The following is a 20,726-nucleotide window of genomic DNA, read 5'->3' on the forward strand; positions in this document are numbered from 1 at the left end:
AAGGCGTAGTGTTGCGTTTAGGTTTCTGTAATTGGATACGCCTTGAATTCCAGCGAGAAAATTCTAAGAATGAGATGAATTCAAGAGCTTGGCGATATTGGATCTTCTTGCTATTCGTCGCTCATCCGAATATGGTTTCATTGGTTTCGTGCTGACGTAAGTACAAGCTTATTACGCTCTTGTTAAGAATAACAGCAGCAATTTAGCACATTACCTGAAGTATAACTAAACATGGTTGTATTTGTAAGTTACGCTGTATCGCCATAAATTCTAACAAAACGAATTGCTCTGAAGGATGATAAAAATCAAAATTTTATATGTACTATGGATTTTCTTTGGCAATTCAAGATATTTTGTTAGTAACAGAAAACATTCTGAACACCTTTCTATGCTGTAAGAGATATAAACAACATATGTTGAATCATAGCTACACGATGAAAGCTTTTTAATTGGACTTGGAAACATCTAGCCTATTTATTCAGTTAATATTGCTAATATTTAAAAGATATAGCACCCGTGTCAAAATGTGAATAACAAATTGTAAGACATTTAATTAAGCGCTGTAACATGAGAGAAATTCTATCTTTCCGACAAGTTTTGTAATTTACATTGTTTCCATTGGGATCGTCATGGACAACATTATGCCAAACCTATGTATTGTGTGATTTCCCTTGCGATCAGTAGCGGCGATTCGGGGTGCAGTTGTCCCCCACTTTTTGCCCCCCCCCCCCACCGCACTATGACCTCAATGCTAAGCCTTTTCTACCAAGAAAAAGTAAACTGCCCTAACCCACCCAGTTTTGGACCCAATCGCCGCTAATGCTTGTGGTCATTAAATTCTTGACAAGTTTCTAGTCAGATGTATGGAATGATTTAATTTCTTGATGCTTCCGCAAGTATGGTAATTGTTTGAATTGTATAGCTCTTCAGTTAAATTAACTAAATTGCTATTTTCAGTCCACTTTCTGTACATATTGGCTAATTGGGACTGGACCTACAGTTTAAAATGGGATCCGAACAAGGCGCGACGTTACCACTACGCCATCGGGGAGGCCCCATCTTTTCAGTTAAAGCCGTTGTGAACTCTTAAAGATTCTATAATATGGCTGTCCAGGTATGGAGTTAATGACTTTTTAAACATCCTGTAACTTCTATATGGAAAACAGTCTTCTCAATTCTTGTGCCTTATAAGAATATACGATTTTAATAACGGCTGTTACTCTGGCGCCTTTCCCCCAACAATGCCGCTCATTGTTGTATCATTGGTCTTATCAGCATCCATACCACCCACTATCAACAGTTGCATTATGTCTTTGTTTAGTTCCTGGTTTTTTGTCCAATTTCATATACCGAGTCGGCCTTCACAGCAAGTATTCAGTCATTGAACAGTCTTTGTAAAATGGCGAATCAGAAAGGTAACTCAGTTTATGTACAAAGCGGTACACTTTTGCCTTTGTACATAGATTTAACAATCTATTTCTCATCTTTAGTGCTCCCATTATGCAACGGTCTTTAAAGCATTTTGTGCCTCCTTTAAAAACTCTTATTTCGGAAGATTTAGCACTGGATCATTTCACGGTCACAGTGATCAACTACATTGTTTATTTTGCCACACAGAGAAGCTATTTCCCACTCGGCACTCTTATAAGCTGGTATTATTTGGCCAAAGATTTTGAACCTGAACTGGTATCATTGTCTCTACAAGTACTGCGGTACAATTTCTTGGCTATATTCACACTGCAAACTGTTGCTAACTTTATATAGCTGGATACGGATTGTTTTTATGGTAGCACCAATCAGCGGCTATCGGGCCGCTGGTACCACTTGATCGGGAATGATGAAAGTTGTGGAATAATGCTAACTTGGATGCATAAAAAAAATTCTGAATTGAAATGACATTTTAATTGAACGAACTTCGATTTATGATGGTTTACCATGCCGCGACTCGCTATAGAAAACAAGGGCCTTGGATAACTCAGGAAATATAATTACTAGAGACATGCATGATGGTGTAGCTATATAGTCTAAGCATTGGTCTAAGTCCAAGTGAAATGTCTTAAGTTCTTGATCTGTCTGTTCAAACTAACAAGAAATGAATTGGAACTAGGAAATCATCATTGATGGGGAAGCTAGATTTAGGCCTAGTGACCCACAAATCAGAGGCGGTAAATTTACTCTGCTATGGCGTACTCATGGGGGAGTTAACGGGGCTACAACCCTTCCAAAATATTGAGGAAATGAAAAACTTTAAAATTAAAGCAGTAAAGATTTCGAGAAAAACCGAAGTGGTGAATGCAAAGCCCCACTAAAATGATCCCGATACCATATTTGTTTTTAAACAGCTTCTCAAACGAAGGTTAAAAATGATGATTACAAAATATTTTATTGTGTATCCTGTGCCCGAAAGCAGCTATCCCCCTCCGAAAGGATCCTGCAGACGCTAGTGCCTTAATGTGTGCCCCCCCCCAAAGTACTCTCCATTATTTTATTTCCCCTTCTCTATTTATTTTTCGAATCGCTCACGGATTTCTGAGAACATTTATCCATACCTGAACGCTAAGGTCGTGTAAGGTAATTACAAGAGTTCGATTGAAAATGTCGGCGCCCCGGGTCAATTTAATAATTCCGCTACATAAATGTATATCAAGGAAGTTTGCAACTATCCTGCGCCAGGGCCTCTCTGATGGCGTAGTGGTAACGTCGTCGCCTCGTAATCAAGAGGACTCGGATTCGATACCAGGTGGAGGCACATAATAATTCGGATCACACCTTAACTGTAGATCCAGTCCCGCTGATTAGCCTTTCTGTGCATACAGTGGACTTGAAAACAATCAATCAAACAGAATATAGTACGTACAGTAAACAGCAGATTCCTTAAACAATGAATATTATTTAGAATTCCAAAACAATCCATGGGTTTCATTCGTTTGAAAGTACGTGATGGTCTCAATGATTGATTTGTTGTTTTAAGTCCACCTCATGCACATTAAGGCTAATCGGGACTGGACCTACAATTTAAAGTGGTGTGACGGTTTCAAGTCGTGATGCATATGTGGTAAAATGTCTTTAGCTAATAAATGAGCAAAATAAATCATACCGATTACATTGCAATAGGTCAATTTTGTTGCTCCTCATATACGTTTGCCCCTAGATTTTTGGCCTTGGCCTAGGCCGTGATCTCCACACTGTAAAAAAGACTTCTTGTTATTAAAAAACGAGCATAATTTAGTCATTTTTGACTAAATCTAGTATTAAAAGTAGCACCGACCCGATTTTCATCAAAAGTGACCACATGTAATTTGTAATGTAATTTCAGTGTGTCATAGTCGCATGTGTGAAATCAATTAGTCATTTTTCGAGTAAAATTTAGTCAAAATTTAATAATTACTGCTTCTTAAGCTTCAGGTTAGTTTAGTCACTCTTAGAATAACATTTATTCAAAATTCAAGAGAAACTGCTTCCCAAGATTGAAATATATTGTCGTTTTTCAACACAAGTTGCTTGAAGATGAAGCGACTAAACGAAGGAACACGAGAAAAGTATGGATTCCTGGGCATGCTACTAATGTGTCTTCTTTAGTAAGTCTGTAGCAAGAAGTAGAATATTTGGTTATCAAGCTGTAAAATATGCATTAACTTGAATTGTCCTTGGAGCATATTAATCCGAAATTCCTGAACACATAAAAAGTGATCACTGTACAGTAGGATGCATTCAGAAAGGGTAATTTAACCTTGTACAGTGGGATGAACAAGTACTGCTCGACAAATTGTCCCTGACTATCTTCATTAATTTTTCTCTTGCATCCTACGTGTTTTTAAAGAACTGGTCTTTACGTATGCTAGTGCAGAGGCAGTCAGTCGTTTGTTTCAATTTTTGAAGTTCTCCTTGCGTAAACAAAGATAATAAACATGGCCTGGGGCAATTTGCTTGGTAATACATATGCGTCTCACTCTACCATTGTATATATCGACGCATTGTATCGTGGTGTGTAAATAATTGAGATTTCTTAAAAAATTATAGTACGATACGCTGTCAACATTTCTGCAGTCATGCTTCCGTTGGCGTAACCATATCCAAGGCGCTTACATACAGGTAAGTAAACCAGATACGCTTTCGTTCAACTTCCAATGGGAGTATGGAGCTTCAAGAATTGAAATAAATGGCAAAATGAGCATCTGTAGCAGCGTACTTAAAAATCTATTCCCTAAAAACTCGTAAGATGAAAGACAATATTGAATGAAAATAGTCTGAGTCAAATACAAATGTGCAGGTTTGCAGAAAACGTTTGAAACACACGATAAACTTCAATGAAATTCATGAGGGTCTCTGACCATTCCATTGGGCTTTTTGTACTCAATCTCAACTATTTAAAGTTTTCAAAAATGTTAACAATGCCGATTTGAACTGTTGCTTCCAACATATGTGTGTGTTATGTACTTATAACCACAGTTGTGCATGAAGACAAGGTTATTAGAGGTATAGAGATCTGTGACGTATTATTAAAATAAACAACTTCAAATGTATAAAATTTGAAGGTAAATATGTAAAGAAAATGTGTATCAAATATTATTGAAAGTAACATCAAGGATAATATATATGTTAACATTATCTAATCCTGCAGCACAAGTTATCTTTGCAAGATACCAGTTACAAATTGTCTCTCTTGTTATAACAATTCTAGAAATCACTTTCTTTAGAAAATAAAATAAACTTCAAACAATTAAGATAATGATAATCACCTTGCTTTATGTAAATAATAAGATTAATAAGCGAAGTGTGAAAATGATATCTTTCTTTTACAGGTAATTGTGCTTCTTGAGATTAGCCAATGTCCAATGTCAAAGGGATGCAAGGTAAAGTAATTACTAGTAGTCCATATTTTACGTTTTGCCCTTTTTCATTTGGTGCCTTAACCATATCTAGATATCAGCACCAGACTAGAAGAGCGTTGTACCCAACTGCGTTTCACTTTTCAGACGCAAATGTAACACAAGCCAAAATCTTGATGTCTGACGTCACAAACTAAACGAAGAATGAGAGGAAATGTACGATACTAAGGCAATCTGACCTAACCTACTCGAAACGTATAGTAATATCACGTAGACCACACGCATGTATGGTTACATTATCTGCAAGCTTGTTAGAGTGATCATAATGTTCTCTCTAAAAGTTCGGGCTTGGGACTACATTTGCTTGTCGTAATCGAAACTCGTGTCTAGAATTCATTACGATGTGTCGTATAAGTTTTGTTTTGAGGAACAGAATAGAATATGCTTAATAATTTTCTCGTCCTTAATATGAACACGCAAATTACAGATTAGGTAATTTCTATTTTTGTCGGCCATTCACAGACAAGTGAGTGAAAAGAAACCTCTGTGCTCTATCTCATTTTTCTCTCACCTAAACAAATTGTATCTCTATAGATTAACAGTTTCTGCGATATTTATATGTCACGTGATTGTTATTGTTTGATCCCATTTATAAGCAGGCGAACGGATCATGACAACTATATTTGCGTTATGGTAGTGTTTAGCGTTTTCTTCATTTCACAAAATTTAATCTTTTCGCCTCCTGTTGTTACAGAGTTATTGGCTAAAGGTGGAGAGAGTATATTTTGTTTTCCACATAGGGCAGTAGATGAGAATATTTATCTGTCTCCTGTCTCACCTAGACCTGAAGCAAAGAATATGAAACCACTATACTCCACATTGACTTCGGTTCCGAAACATTAATAAATACTTATCAGTTTTTGGCATTTTTTTGCTTGAAGTTAGTTAACTTCTTGCTTTCAGAATCCTCAGTTTCCCTTGTATGCTTCGTTGTGTTTTTGCAACGGCTTACGGTCTGGCTTATTGAGGTCAGAGAACTCTGACGGGAGTTTCTCGAACTAATCCGTCACGTCCCACAGCTTGGAAGTGGCAGGTTGCGACGCTAAGAAGAAGCGGTGAGGGATGACCGGGAGATTAGACTTTACTCGAACGGAAGGAGCTAGGTTCGTGTACAAGAGAAAAATATAATGATAGCCTGGTAATATTGAAAGCTGAAGGAACAATCGTTGAAGCGAGATATTACTTCCCATTATGAAGTTTTTGTTCATTTTAACAAGAAACAAATAGATTTTCTGCTGGCTGTGTGTGTGTGTGCACTAAACACAAATTAGCATTATCCAAAGCAGTGGGGATGAACCCAGGGATGTCGGATATGACTCACCGCACCAAACTCGAACACCTTCTTGGTCAGGTACCGTTTCATCTTCTGGCGTAAGCGCGGAATGCTTTCATGGTTAGGTTAGGCTTGTTGGGATTAAACATCTTAGCATAAATACAGTACATTTAGCTAACAAGGAAAGCATTTAGCCTGACGTCAGAAGACGAAATACGGCGCTTGACCAAGAAGTTGATTGATTGAATTGGTGTTTTAACTCCACTTTATGCACAGATAGGCTAATCGGGTCTGGACCTACAGCTTAAAGTGGGATCCATCGGGAGGCCCTTGACCAAGAAGTGTTTGATTCATTGATTTGGTTTGGTTTATTTTACTTCGCTTTTCTGCTACTTTTGGATAATCGCAAAGATGAGGATGAGAACCTGGCGTCGTGGAGCCCTGTGCTAACCACTAACCATGGAGGACGTCATGAAGGTTTTTGAGTGTTTGGTGTGATAAATGAGACCCGGGGAATGTCATAAGCATCCCCCAGCTAGGATAATTTGCATAAGCATCCCCCATCTATTGCACTAGCAGTGTCCATGATGAACCATACAAGCATCAACCCATCAATTCCTAACTCGAGCAAGCATCCTCCGAGCTCGGAATTTACACTTCGAGCACTGATCCAAAGCTTGTATAGAACACGTTTATTTCTTTTATTGTAAATGTAGATCCGAACTTAGTTCCTTTCAATCGTTACATTGAAGTTCCTTTTCCGTACAGTTTACAAAAATGCATAAGACAGTATTCGAGTTGAAGTAAAGTTCCACGAAGTACCTTACTTTTGTGAATGTGGGACACAGGTGCATTTTCCGTTGTGGAATTTCGTACACCCAAAGTCCATTGTGAAACAGTAAATACTTTGCATTTCCCTTAACTCATTCAGATTTGTCAATTTGGTCGAATGCTTGTATGGAATCAAAAAGGACAAGGGGAGGGGGGCCTCAGAGATATGGGCGATGCGTTCCTGTATCCAGATGAAGATAGAATGTATGTTATGATAATAAACGTGATAAACACGAGAATGAGCGTGAGTATTTTAGCATCATAGTTACACAGTATTAGAGTTGTTAATAAGGCTTTCGGAAGTAAAATGTTCTTCAAAAGCAATAGACCAGCTTTAAGTCAATCAACGTGTTGCATGTTGAGCATGCTAATAAGAAACAACAAGGGATTCGAAACTCCCTATCTAGAACGTGTAATCTGTGCGTACGAGACGTTCACTAGGACCTATGGAAATGATCCAAACACTGTTATATTCACATTTTACGAGAACTTGTCAGTCAATCACGTTTTATCTCACTTATAATTCATCCAGGAAACTAATCTTTACTCTTCTAACATGTTTATTTGGTGTAAAAATATAGTTACAATAAATTTGATTTGATATGCAGAAAATATTCTTACAAATTATATTTTAAACTATTACTGAATATTGGTATTGAGTAATCATAATGATTCGATGAATCGATTAATTTGCTATCTGGCAGAGAGTTCTAAATGGGCAACGTTTTACGGCCAAGAACATGCTACTACCAACTACACAGGGTGTTTCTAAAGGTCGTTTACAACGCTTGGGAGGTGATTCCTCACACGAAAACAAGCAAAAAGTCTAAGTTCCATTTTTACGACTGAGGCTTCGTTTCCGAGATAGGAGCCTCGCAAAAGGTGACAAAGTGAACGTCACACCTGACTTGGACGAATACTATAACAGATAGAGAGGCGGTTCCAAGGGAATCATAAAGGAATCGTATGTGCTCAGTCCGGAAGTCACTATGAAAAGTTCACTGCACGCATGCGCAATGGAGTCCTCAAAGGAATTGGGGATTTCCAGCAAGAACAATACATGGAAAGGGTATGTAACGCAGCAAGAAGGACCGTGACAATGAGAAATGCGTTAAAGACAACACATCCCGACCTCAAACATCAAAACATGAGCACCGAACACAAAATCCGAAAAGTTGAGCACGGTTGCATACCCCAGTTACACGCGAGGAATGAACGAATCATGTCATGTGGCATACGAGAGACACATTACTCCACCAGGAGGAGGGAAAGAAAAACACATTATCAGGTGATTGCGACAACGTGTATTTTTACACGCGACAACTACGTAATATCCCCCCCCCCACACACACACACAACAAACAACAAATGCTACAATATCTTACGCACAGACAGTCCGTGTCACTGTACACCAACTGAAGATGTCACTTTCACCACACAAAGGGGGTGGGGAGCAATACCAAGAGTGTTCTCACTGAGATTTGCCGAGGGCAATAATCACAGACGGTTTTCAAAATGTCTGCCATTCACTTCTACGCAGAGATGACAGCGACATTTCAAGGATTGTCGAGTACGAGCAAACAAGCCAGATGTATCTGCTACCGTCGCGGCGGCGACGTTGATGCGACAACGAGGTCCTCAGCTGATGTGACAGGTGTGTCGTATACGAGGGTTTTCATTTCTCCCCAGAAGAAAAAATCGAGAGGGTTGAGATCTGGCGACCTCGGTGACCAAGGCACAGGCTCATCCCTACCAATGAACCTATTGCGAAACACGTCATGCAGGAAATGTCGTACATTACAATCGATATGAGCTGGTGCACCATCGTGTTGGTACCACATTTCTTGCCGCAGTGCCAAAGGTACGGTCTCCAACAGTTCAGGCAGAACGTTACTAAGAAATGCATGATACGTGCGACCATTCAGGCGAACAGGGAGAATGTATGGTCCAATTAAATGATCATGTACTATCCCGCACAACACATTCACTGAAAACCTGTGCTGGTGATGGGCCACAAAAAGTGCATGTGGGTTGTCAAAGTCCCATACATGACTGTTTCTACTATTGAAGACATGAATCCTGGTGAAAATGGCTTCATCTGTCCACAATACGTTTGCCCCGAAGTGAGGGTTTGTGTCCAGATGATGCAACAACCATTGGCAAAACTCCATACGAGGGCGAAAGTCACGAGGTAACAGTTCTTGTACTTTCTGCAGTTGAAAAGGGTGCATTCCTTCCTCTGACAACACTCGCCAAACATTCACATGAGACGTGTTTCGTGCCCGAGCGAGCACGCGCGTACTAGTTCCAGGATGTTCTGCGACCGCTGTTAACACATCTTCTGCAAACTGATGTGTGCGTACACTTCGGGGTCTTCCAACTTCTTGCCGCGGTGGTAACACTGACCCTGTTTCACGCAGTCGATTGTCCACTACCTGAAAGAAGGTGTGAGACGGTAAAGGTCTATGTGGAAAGCGTTCTCCATAAAGACGCCTTGCCTCGCGGCTATTACCACGTGCCTCCCCATACATGAGATGCATGTCTGCTAGCTGCTGGGTCGTATACGCAGCCATCTGTGTAATAGGGAGCTGGAACTGCAAAGTATTGTTTTTGTTTAACACTGGCACACTGCACAAATTGGCCGTATCACCGTACGAACACCACAGACCAATTGTTGCGATACTTGACTTGTCCACTCCACAACGTCAACTTCTTTCAATACAACATACTAGTACTCTTCAATGCGTATGACAACCTAGAGCGAACTGCTGATCATATCCCAGCACCTGCAACACGACTGGAACGACTGCCGGAGAGAACCAACCCTTCGAGCTCCTCTCGCGGGAACAGCAGTCATGAAGGTCAAACGTAGACTACGAGAGCCAGACTTGCCTGTGCAGCGCTTCCAAAACTGGTCTCTTTTACGTCACAATGATCGCCTGCGAACACTTTTGGTATTGCTCCCCACCCCCTTTGTGTGGTGAAAATGACATCTTCAGTTGGTGTACAGTGACACGCACTGTCTGTGCATAAGACATTGTAGCATTTGTTGTTTGTTGTGTGTGTGTGTCGGGAGGGGGGATATTACGTAGTTGTCGCGTGTAAAAATACACGTTGTCGCAATCACCTGATAATGTGTTTTTCTTTCCCTCCTCCTGGTGGAGTAATGTGTCTCTCGTATGCCACATGACATGATTCGTTCATTCCTCGCGTGTAACTGGGGTATGCAACCGTGCTCAACTTTTCGGATTTTGTGTTCGGTGCTCATGTTTTGATGTTTGAGGTCGGGATGTGTTGTCTTTAACGCATTTCTCATTGTCACGGTCCTTCTTGCTGCGTTACATACCCTTTCCATGTATTGTTCTTGCTGGAAATCCCCAATTCCTTTGAGGACTCCATTGCGCATGCGTGCAGTGAACTTTTCATAGTGACTTCCGGACTGAGCACATACGATTCCTTTATGATTCCCTTGGAACCGCCTCTCTATCTGTGATAGTATTCGTCCCAGTTAGGTGTGACGTTCACTTTGTCACCTTTTGCGAGGCTCCTATCTCGGAAACGAAGCCTCAGTCGTAAAAATGGAACTTAGACTTTTTGCTTGTTTTCGTGTGAGGAATCACCTCCCAAGCGTTGTAAACGACCTTTAGAAACACCCTGTATATAACAGGATAAGCGGTGTCTGGTAAAGAACCCAAAAGTCAACCTTGCTTTCCCGTAGTGCACCCGGTAACTGCTTTTTGTACGCCAACGAGGCTCTGGCGCCTGGATCCACGGCCAGGATAATCCTCTGTTGAGTTGTGTTTGTCCTTGATGTGCTGAATACCCCTTTACATTCTCAGTTTTTAATAGGTAAGGATATATTATTCCTCGGAGAGAGAATAGTTCTACCTCTTTTTAAGTAATGAATGAATGAATAGTTTTAAGTTTGAGTTAGGAATATTTTAACAAGCCTTGTTTTATTTTCTTGTTAGGGGCCTGTCCACAATTTTGTTTTAGTTAAGGGGCTTATCCCCGTATTGTGTGGCGGGGGAAATAGCCGATGTGCTGAAATACTCATAATACAAAAAAACAACCAATCAAATAAATCAATATAGCAGGATAAGACTGAAAACGTTTTTCCCATACACATTTGCAATATTTTCTTATAGAAATAAAGCTACTATTGCTTCAGATAACCCAGAGCCGAAATATTAGGCGCATCCAGAAAGTAAGTTTCCCACTCGTCCACAGGTGGCAGGCCATGCGTATTGAAACCGGTTTTGCGCATGCGTGAGAAGCACATGCCCTGGCTAGTGAATGTGCTAGAAGACGCCTCCGGAAAGTTCTCAGTAGCGTCGCGGCAGCGATGAAACTTGGCGGCTCTTATTCCATCTCCCGCCGAAGGCGAGGTTCGTTCGGTGATCAAGTTCTTGAACGCACAAAACATACAGCCGATCAAAATTCATCGTCAACTGTGCCAGGTGTATGGGCCAGACGTCATGAGCAAGCAGGTGGTGCGTTGTTGGTGCAGGACATTTACTGAATAGCGGCAAAATGTGCATGACGACGAGCGCAGTGGGCGGCCATCGGCCGTTATGGACGAGCTTGTGGAGCAGGTGCAGAAGCGCATATTCGAGGATCGTCGCGTCACGATCACGGAACTCGGAAGCCATTTCCCGCAGATTTCTCGGTCGTTGTTGCACGACATTGTTACCAAACGCCTCTTGTGTGTCCGGTGGGTGCCGAAACAACTGACGCCCGAACACAAAGGAAAACGCATGGGCACAGCACTGACATATCTGCAGCGTTACAATGATGATGACTATTTTCTCAACCGGATCATCACAGGGGATGAAACGTGGGTTGCATACAGCACCCCAGAAAGCAAGCAGCAGTCCATGCATTGGCGTCACAGTGGATCTCCATGCAGGACGAAGTTCAAACAGACTGTGTCGGCGCGAAAAGTGATGTGCACGGTGTTCTGGGACAGACAAGGCATTCTGCTCATCGAGCAGTGATTACCACCTGTTCTTGCACCTGAAAAAGTTCCTGTCCGGTCAACATTTTCACAGCGACGAAGAGGTTCAGACGGCTGTCACACGGTGGTTCGGCGCCCAGGCGGCGGACTTCTACGACGCAGGTAGACAGAAGTTGGTCCCACGCTATGACAAGCGCCTGAATTCCGGCGGGAATTATGTTGACAAGTAACTGGACAAGTGCTGTATCTGTGGCAATAAATCATTGAATGAAATAATGTTTCCTTTTTATGCACGGTCCCAGTGAAACTTACTTTCTGGATGCTCCTAATACAACTTACTCGCCAGGTAAAGAACGTATCACGGAATACTTTTATCGACATTTTACCACAGTAGTTGTATTTACGGTGGGGACAGGACGAGAAAGTACGAACCCCTCTCCAGCAGCTTTGCTATACTTAAAACTTGCTCAACATGGTTACATGAGCTTTTTGTTCAAGCGTGGAGCTCTTATAATTCAAGATTTTTGTAAAAAATGCCCTCGGGAATTTTTCAGAAAGTACGAACCCCTCTCCAGCAGATTTGCTATACTTAAAACTTGCTCAACATGTTTATTTGTTTAAGTGTAGCACCTGCCTAACCCAAGAATTTTATAATTCGGAAAAATATCAAACCCCCTCAAGCATATTTACAAAAATTGCATCAGTTTGTCTATAAACTTGTATCCATACCTACCTATACATATTTACTTCAGGTTTAAGTTCAATTGGATACCATTCAATTTGCTTATTTAATATTAAAACAATGCAATATGCAGAGCCTACCTCTAGTCTAGCCATAACAAGGTTATGTATTGATTTTTGCTTCCCGAGTTGTGCGTAAATGGGAAAGAGCGAACAAAACATGTTTTCCATGTTCTTATAATCTTTTGATCAGTCCCATTAGTAAATGCCTGGAAGTTGTATGTCAATAGATATAATCTTTATTGTGTCTTTTCAGAGAGTTATTCATCATCAAAGAGACATTAGTAAATGCATGAGTGATTATATCTGTTGATATTACCTACACTGTGCCTTTTCCGAGGAAAATTACATGTCATTTGTCATGGAACTCAAAGAGAAATTCTTATCTATACTGTGCCTTTTCCGAGGAAAATTACATGTCATTTTGTCATGGAACTCAAAGAAAAATTCTTATCTACACTATGCACTCTTCCAGGGACCATCCATCATATTGAGGAAATTCCTTCTCGGATATTGTTACAAACTGAATTGCATTTAGGCTTGGTCTTGTTGCACACAAGTCTGTAACTTACAGAATTATAATATTTCTGTATTTCAGTTTTTGGCAAATGTATTGTATTTTGGGTAGGTATCCGCTACGAGCAGAGGTGGTAAAAAATGGGTAGGTAATATATTTTCTGACGGTAAAGTGTTGTTTTATATCCAAAGGGCCTTTGTGTTTGAATCGGGCCTCTAGAACTGCTCTGTGACCCGCTCATTTCTTACATCATAAACATATGATTTTTCACCTATGAGAATAACGCTACATATGGTGTCATCTGGTAAAGCCTCGTGGAATTCACAGATAATTTTAATGTTTGTCCTGTCATTTACCACAACTTGTTTTCTTTTTGAAGTGTTAATTACAAACATGGGTCTCCGTGTCTTGAATTCATCTGGTGTGTAATACATATCCGTTTTGCCTGTAGTGACGCGCTTGAAAGCCGAAAAAGCTTCATATAATTTAAGAAAATCATCCTTGGAAATGTCTAAATTGTAATTTTCTCTAGGAAAGACCTCATTTCTCCCATTTTTAAGATATATGTTCTTGATGTTGCAGTTATCAAATTTGCTTGAATTTTTTTCCTGATTGTTGTGTCTCCCAGTCTGAAACAGAACCACCACAAAATCAGGCATGTCAAATTGAATACTGGAGAATGAATTTGTTGCATCAAATTCATAATAAGTACCAGTGGCAACCTTCTGTACGCATTGATATGTGTAAAATTGCAGAGGAATTTGCGGATTTTTTATTATATCTGCTTTGTATTTAAGAGCGTAACTGGCTTCATACTCAACAACAGGGATTCTTAACTCCATAGTCTGAATAATGCATTTGCCTGCATCTGGTAAGGTATTAGGCAGAGCTTCTCCTGTAGGGTTTATTGCACTGTACCTCATCAAAGCATTGTTATCATTTGCAGCTCTTCTAAATGTAATTCTTAACCCACCCTTCCACATGATATCTTTGTAATCCGAGAAGAATCCTGGCAACAGGCGCATCGGGAACAGCACTGTGTGGCTCTTGGTTAATATCTTATCACCAGCTTCAAATCCACCGATTCTGTAGTATGAAGCCTCGGTTTTGGATAATTTTAGAGTAGCCAAAGCCGTGGAGGTAATGCCGGGATAATCTATTCTGTTTATAACAACGCCATGCTTTCTGATCTCAATTTCAGAAAACAGATGCGGCACAAAATTGTCTACCAATCTTATATTTGAATTTGCCGGATAATCTGTACCATCGAGCTTTACGACATCAAATTTGATGTATAGATCTGCTCTGTGAGGGTGTATAAAGCCATCCCCTACATCAAGATCCACCTCTATCTCTGTGTTGGGTTGATTTAAATTTGCAAATGTCCTCCTGTTTGGGGGGAATGATTGTAGCTCATAACTCTCAATATTTTCCATTGTATGTATTTTTATTTAAATGTTAATCTCTACGATTGCAGTTGTTGTGGCTCCAGCAAAATCAACTAATTCTTCTTTTTCATTAGTGACCATCAATTCAATGTAATCTATTCTATTATGGCACACAGGAAAATATAATGTTGGGGATGGATTGTAGATGATTGGCTCCATAAATTCGGAATTAGGTTTGAATGTTGCAATGATGCCGGTTTGTTTGTGAGTGCCTATGCCATTTGATTTGGTGATCATACCCTCGGCCACATTACAGTGAATATTCAGAGTCTCTATGGCTAAGAATTTAGGTATATTCATAGCAGTGTGTTTGATGGCCGCTTCAAGTTTTGTGTTGTTCTCAAAGCCTAACAGCTCTCCTATAGTACCCAGATCCACTGTCTCCGTAGCAGATACAATCTCTACTCTGTGAGTGACAGAATTTTGACTTAACACTACACCTCTGGGTAATTGTGCATTTAGAGTGGACAGATTATACTGCCCTGGAGTGATGACAATATTTTGATCCCCAACTGCAATTGTGTTGTTGTGGTGAGTAATATTAGGTATCAAGTACATGCCGTAAAATGCTCTGAGAGCTATTGTTTTGGGATACACTATGTCATCATGCAATTTGAGTTTCAATATTGAATTTTGGCTGGTGAGATGGAATATCCCCATGATGTTTTAAATACCACAAGGCTTTTTGAAAATTTTCAATTGATGGTTTATTTATTTGAGACATATATCTAAGAACAGATAAACACAAATGTCCGCAATTAACATCTTTGAAGTTTTGAACACGGGCATTATTGTAATAAAGATTAGGTGAATTTAGATATTTTATTAAATTTTCAGGTGGAACACCTCCAAATGAATCAAACACAAATGCGTCATCTTTTAAATATTTAAGATAACAGATCCAGTGAGTGCCCTGATTTTTGTACTCATCCAAATTAACAATGCCACACTCTTTGTTGAGTGGTTGTTCCGGTAAAGAATCAGACATGTACACACCTCTAAAATGTTTGATGCCCAATGGCTTGATTAAAGCTTCAATATCTTGGTTTGTAAGCGGCTCTTGTTTTTTTTAAACTTATTCATGACACCTTTGCCTTTTTTCTCCATTGCCAGGTTATGGCGCCTCTGCTCATCTAATTCTGCCCTATTCTTCTTGGCATCTATTACTGTTTTTGCTATGGCAGCTGATCCCCCGGCCAAGCTCCCAACAGCCCCGAGAGCAGCTAAGATGGCAGGGATGGTAAATATGAATCCCCCCACATGTGATTTTTTTCTTGATTGCTGTAATTTTTTTAATTGGGGGGTACTAAGCAACAATTTCATTCCATGGCCCTTGGCAATACAAGAGCTTTTTTTTTGCGCTGTTTTTTGGTCAAAAGACTGTCAATAGTTTTAAGAGATTTGAGACCTGCATAAGGTATTTGATACATAACACCCTTGGCTTTCATTGTAGGTTTATTATATACATATTCACAGCCCCCACCCCAGTTTTTGTTTGGTGTTCATAGCAATGGTGGTTCCCAATGCTGCTATTCTCTCACTCAAAGAAGCATCTTTGCTTACAAATCTACCAAATGCAGCCTCTTCTAATTTCTTGTCTGCAACATGTCTCTTGTCAAGGTCGGTATGTGTGTTGTATGCTATGTCATGGTCTCTGCAAGCAGCATCTAGGGGATTAACACCAGGATCACCTCTGTTTAATCTATGGTCCAATTTTGTACCGGGACCACAATACTGATAGCCTGGAATATGTAGTTCAAATGGCAGCTTGTTTATAATGTCATTAACAAGCCCCCGACCCTCAGAAATATTCCAAAATTTAGGTGGTAGAGTATTAATAATTTTTATGAGATATCCAATCCCCTTAGGGTCATTCACTATAAAATTAGACAATTTGGTGCTTATCATGTCCATAATTCCAACCTTTTCATTGTAAAAATTGTGGTTCCCAGCATTTTCCTCCCCAGCTATCACCAATAACCTATCCACAAGTTTCCTGACATCATCAACCCACACAAATTCTTTAGGCAGAGTGTTGTATTGTTTGATTCCACTGCCAGTCTTGATCTGTGACCATATGGGCTTGATTAAATTGTTGTATTTTGCCCCACTGCTAGACTTGACTCTTTTTTGTGTGGGATCATTGTTCTGGTATAGAGCATCTGATTTTATTAATATTTCTTTGTAATCCTCATAATCTTGATCTGTATAGCTGCCAGGCCTTTTCCTAGTTATCAGTTCCCACAATCCAGGTGTGCCGGGGTACTTAACAAAAGCACCTTTTTCTCCGAGACGAGATTCTGAATATACAATTATATCATCTCCCATAAAAGTTACTCTGAAATTACCGATTCTATGAATAATGCTGCCATCAAGCTCTGTGTCGGCATATAAGCCAAACACCTCATCTTTATTGTCCTTAGGTGTGGTTAAATATTTTTGAGCAAGAAGACCCAATTCAATAGGATCCTGAGTAGCTTCAATTCTTCTAGGAGCAACAGGACTAGGTGTATGAATACTGGAAAGTGGGGTGAATGGATAATCTAATATGTTCCTTGCAGCTACAGGCACAAGCTCTGTGATCAAATCTTGATTTTGCTCTGTAACAGTTTTGATATTCTTACCTAAATTATTAATAGCATCAATTACAGGCTGTTCTGTTTGTTTGTGTTTTTCATAAATTCCACGGTTCTCTGATTTCCATCCCTTAAATCTTTTTACAAGATAATCTCTTAACTTAAGATCATCAATGACTGGTCGTTTCATGGTTGTTTATTTATGTCTCAACGTCTAGAAAATCGTTGATTTTATTTCTGTATTTGCCAGTATTAGGTGTTCTTGTCATATCAATTGTAACAAACCCATAACTGTCCTGGCTCCAGCACTTGCTGCAAAACTTGGAAAAATCATTGTAGCTCAAGTCCCCACCTACATATTCATCATGTATGTGTTTGAGGTTGGTATGATCTTGATGAAACACACATATAAAATTGCTGTTGTCTCGGATCAGCTGCTTCGGTATTTTTGAAAAAGTCTGTGCCAGGTAGAAGCAATCGATGTTTTTGTGCCGCCCCTGTGTAAAGAAATTTCTAACCTTGTTTTGATTATCCAGTATAATGTCATCAAACACAACAACAGAATTATCGAGACATTCATCTAATGGCTTAACATCTGGTTCAAAAGTGGCAATATCCAATCCATCATATAGCTTCATTAGCTGCTGATATTTTAATTGTTCCAAGCTCTTAGAGAAAACATACAAGTGCCTGTTTTTCCAGTCTAACCAGTTGGGTGCCAATAAAAAATTATCAACCATTAGTGTAGTTTTACCACAAGCCGATGGCCCAACAATAAGACATCTAATATTATCAGGCAGCAAGTTGCCATTTCTCTTATTCTGTTGTTCAGGTTCCGGCAGCCTTTTTATAACATCCCAGGTGCTCATATTATCACTTTGTCTGCATCGATCCAGCTGTTTTCCGGATGACCTAGCCATTTGACAAATAACTTGTTGCCTTTTCTGCGGATGATTTTTTTTATGAGATATGTGTCAGGCTGTTTAGTTTTGCTGAGTTCTTGTTCATAGAACCTGCCTTTGAGAATTTCTCCTCGATGATCTTTTATTATATATGTGTTAAGGGTTCCGGGTTTAACTTGAACCACTGTAAATAATTCAGTGCTCCAGTTTCTCGTAAAGCCTCTCTTGAATAAGTGCTTATATTTGCTGATTCTTACTTGATCGCCCACCCTGTATTTGGCCCTTCTTGTTGTTGGCTGGTATCTAGGATAATAAACAGTCCTGATCAATTTTTGCTCATCAGATGGAGTTACTTCAGAGGGTTTCATGTTGATTGTGGAATGGACCGAGTTGTTATATTTATGTAGAAGTTCTGGAAGAATATTAAGCCATTTATAATTACCTTGAAGTGTAAATTGTTTATACATAAGATTTTTTAGGGTTCTGTTGAATCTCTCTACAATCGAGGCCTTGAGATCACTGTAACTCGAGTAATGTTGTATTGACTGGCTTTTAATAAATTGTTGGAACACAGAATTATAAAATTCTTTGCCATTATCTGTTTGTAAATAGCGCGGGGATCTTCCTGAATGATTGATGATTGTCCTGATGGCTTCTGTAACACATTTTCCAGTCTTGGATTTGAGTGGCACAGCCCAGGCAAATTTTGAAAATGTGTCTATGACAGTGAGTAGATACTTGTAGCCCTTGTTGATTTTGTCTAAGTTTTTCAACTGTCCAGTTGCCATTTCAATCAAGTCGCTCTGCCATAAATCATCTATGCCCTTTGTGACTACTGGGAGTCTCTTAAAATTATGTCTGGCTTGTCTGTGTAATTCATCAACAATAATTTGTCTAGACATAATATGAAAACAAGAATATTGCAACTATGGGGTGTTCAGCAGCTGAGACTACAGGATTTTCTAAATATAATTTGTCCCCTATTTGTATTTTAAATTCCAGAGAGCCGTCATCTTCAGTATAGGCTGTTTCTAATGTATTGGGGTCTGTAAAATCCTCTAACTCTACACTGCTGATTTTTACTTTGTTGTCAGCATTTGTTATTGATAAGGTAGGGTAGTGGTGTGCCTGTGGCTGATGCCAATATTTGATCTTGATTGGTCTCAATGTGCCCCCAACAAAAAACTGGTAATAAAATTGTGCAGGGGACAGCATATATATTTTGCCACCTGGTGTAAATGGTGAATCATATTCTTTGTTGGGGATGCTGTACAATTCAAGAATTACTGTATGTTTTGGATTCTCGATTATGCCTGTTATTTCTTTTTCTGCTGTGAGCAATCTGCTTGTTACAGATTCAAGGTGCTCATTGATGGTCCTAACAACATCATCATGGCCTGGCTTAATTTTTATGTCCACAACAAGTTTCTTGTATTGTTGCACAATCTCTTGAAGCTGGGTGGCAAAAACAGACAGAGCATTTGCTTGATTGGATTCCATGGTCCCTAGCTGTTGCTTGATATTAGCTACAATTTGTTGCAAATTTTCAACAACTGCCAATTTTGAATTTTGAGCAGTAAGATCATGGACTTGTCTTCTGATATCCTCAAACAGAGCATGCAGTTCATTAATATGTTGATTGGTTGGTAGAGTGGCCACTGTCTGAGTGAGTTGTTTGATCTCTGCTTGGATATTCTTGATATCTTCTGATTTCAATATCCTATTCACTGCCCTCTTAATATTTTTAAGTTCCTGTGATGTGGGAAGATTTGAAACAGTATTCTGCAAAAATTCAAGTGCCAATTTTACATTGTTTAATTCAGAAGCATCAGCCACATTTTGCATAGCATTTTGGAGCAGGGCTATATCTGCCTGAGTGGGTGTTGATTGTTGTAAAATTTCAAGCTTTGTTTGGATATCATCGATCAAGTGATGAAAGTGAGATAGTTCAGATTCAGTGTTGAGATTTTCAAGCTTTGTGATCTGTTGCTGGACACTGACAAGGGTATCTACAATACCGGGCAGGCGGGATTCTAGTACATTTGCCAAATCACTTTGCACTGCTGCTATTGTACCTTCAAGATGGGTTATGGAACTTTGAATTTTTCCAAAATCTTCATATGTTTCAAGTTGCAGCTTAATATTTGCAACACTCCGAGTTATTGCATTCAAAGCATCAGAAGATGGCAAATTGTTCATAAAATTTTCAAGTGTCTCAATTTTTTCTTTAACCTCGGCTATGGCATTGTGCAGAGGATCCAGATTAGGTATCTGGAGTGACTGAATCTGTTCTTTCAGAGTAGAAATCACTAGATCAAAATCTTCTTGTGATTTTATGCTTTTGACAATTGTTTGGAGCTGTGTCTGGACATTATTTATCTGCTCTTCCAATTGTTGTTTCAATTGCTCAGAGTTGTTAGCCTGGGTCTTAAATTTGGCTTGAAGAGCTGCTACAGCTTCTTCTAAACTTTGAAAATTATCTAATGTGGCCAAATCAGTATATTTCTGAAGCAGCAATTTGAGTTCAGAATCAATTTTAAGAAGAGGGTCCATGCATTGTGATTGCAAATTTGTAATTTCTAATTGAAGGCT

The 20,726-nt window shown here is 39.5% G+C and overlaps 1 protein-coding gene across 3 annotated transcripts in view; it reads left to right on the forward strand.

Moving 5' to 3' along the window:
• LOC145988496 (potassium channel subfamily K member 18-like) overlaps positions 1–20,726 on the forward strand; it is a 617,809-nt gene that overhangs the window by 500,710 nt on the left and 96,373 nt on the right. The window contains exon 2 of one of the 3 annotated variants that reach the window (XM_083123361.1): positions 4,803–4,853. The exons of the other annotated variants lie outside the window; for them this stretch is intronic. Within the exon in view, the coding sequence (XP_082979487.1) occupies positions 4,829–4,853 (25 nt within the window). The 5' untranslated portion in view covers positions 4,803–4,828. The remainder of the gene's footprint in view (positions 1–4,802; positions 4,854–20,726) is intronic. 3 annotated transcript variants of the gene reach the window in all.

Source organism: Lepisma saccharinum, chromosome 6, assembly GCF_977018435.1.
Source record: "Lepisma saccharinum chromosome 6, izLepSacc3.1, whole genome shotgun sequence".
NCBI lineage: Eukaryota > Metazoa > Arthropoda > Insecta > Zygentoma > Lepismatidae > Lepisma > Lepisma saccharinum.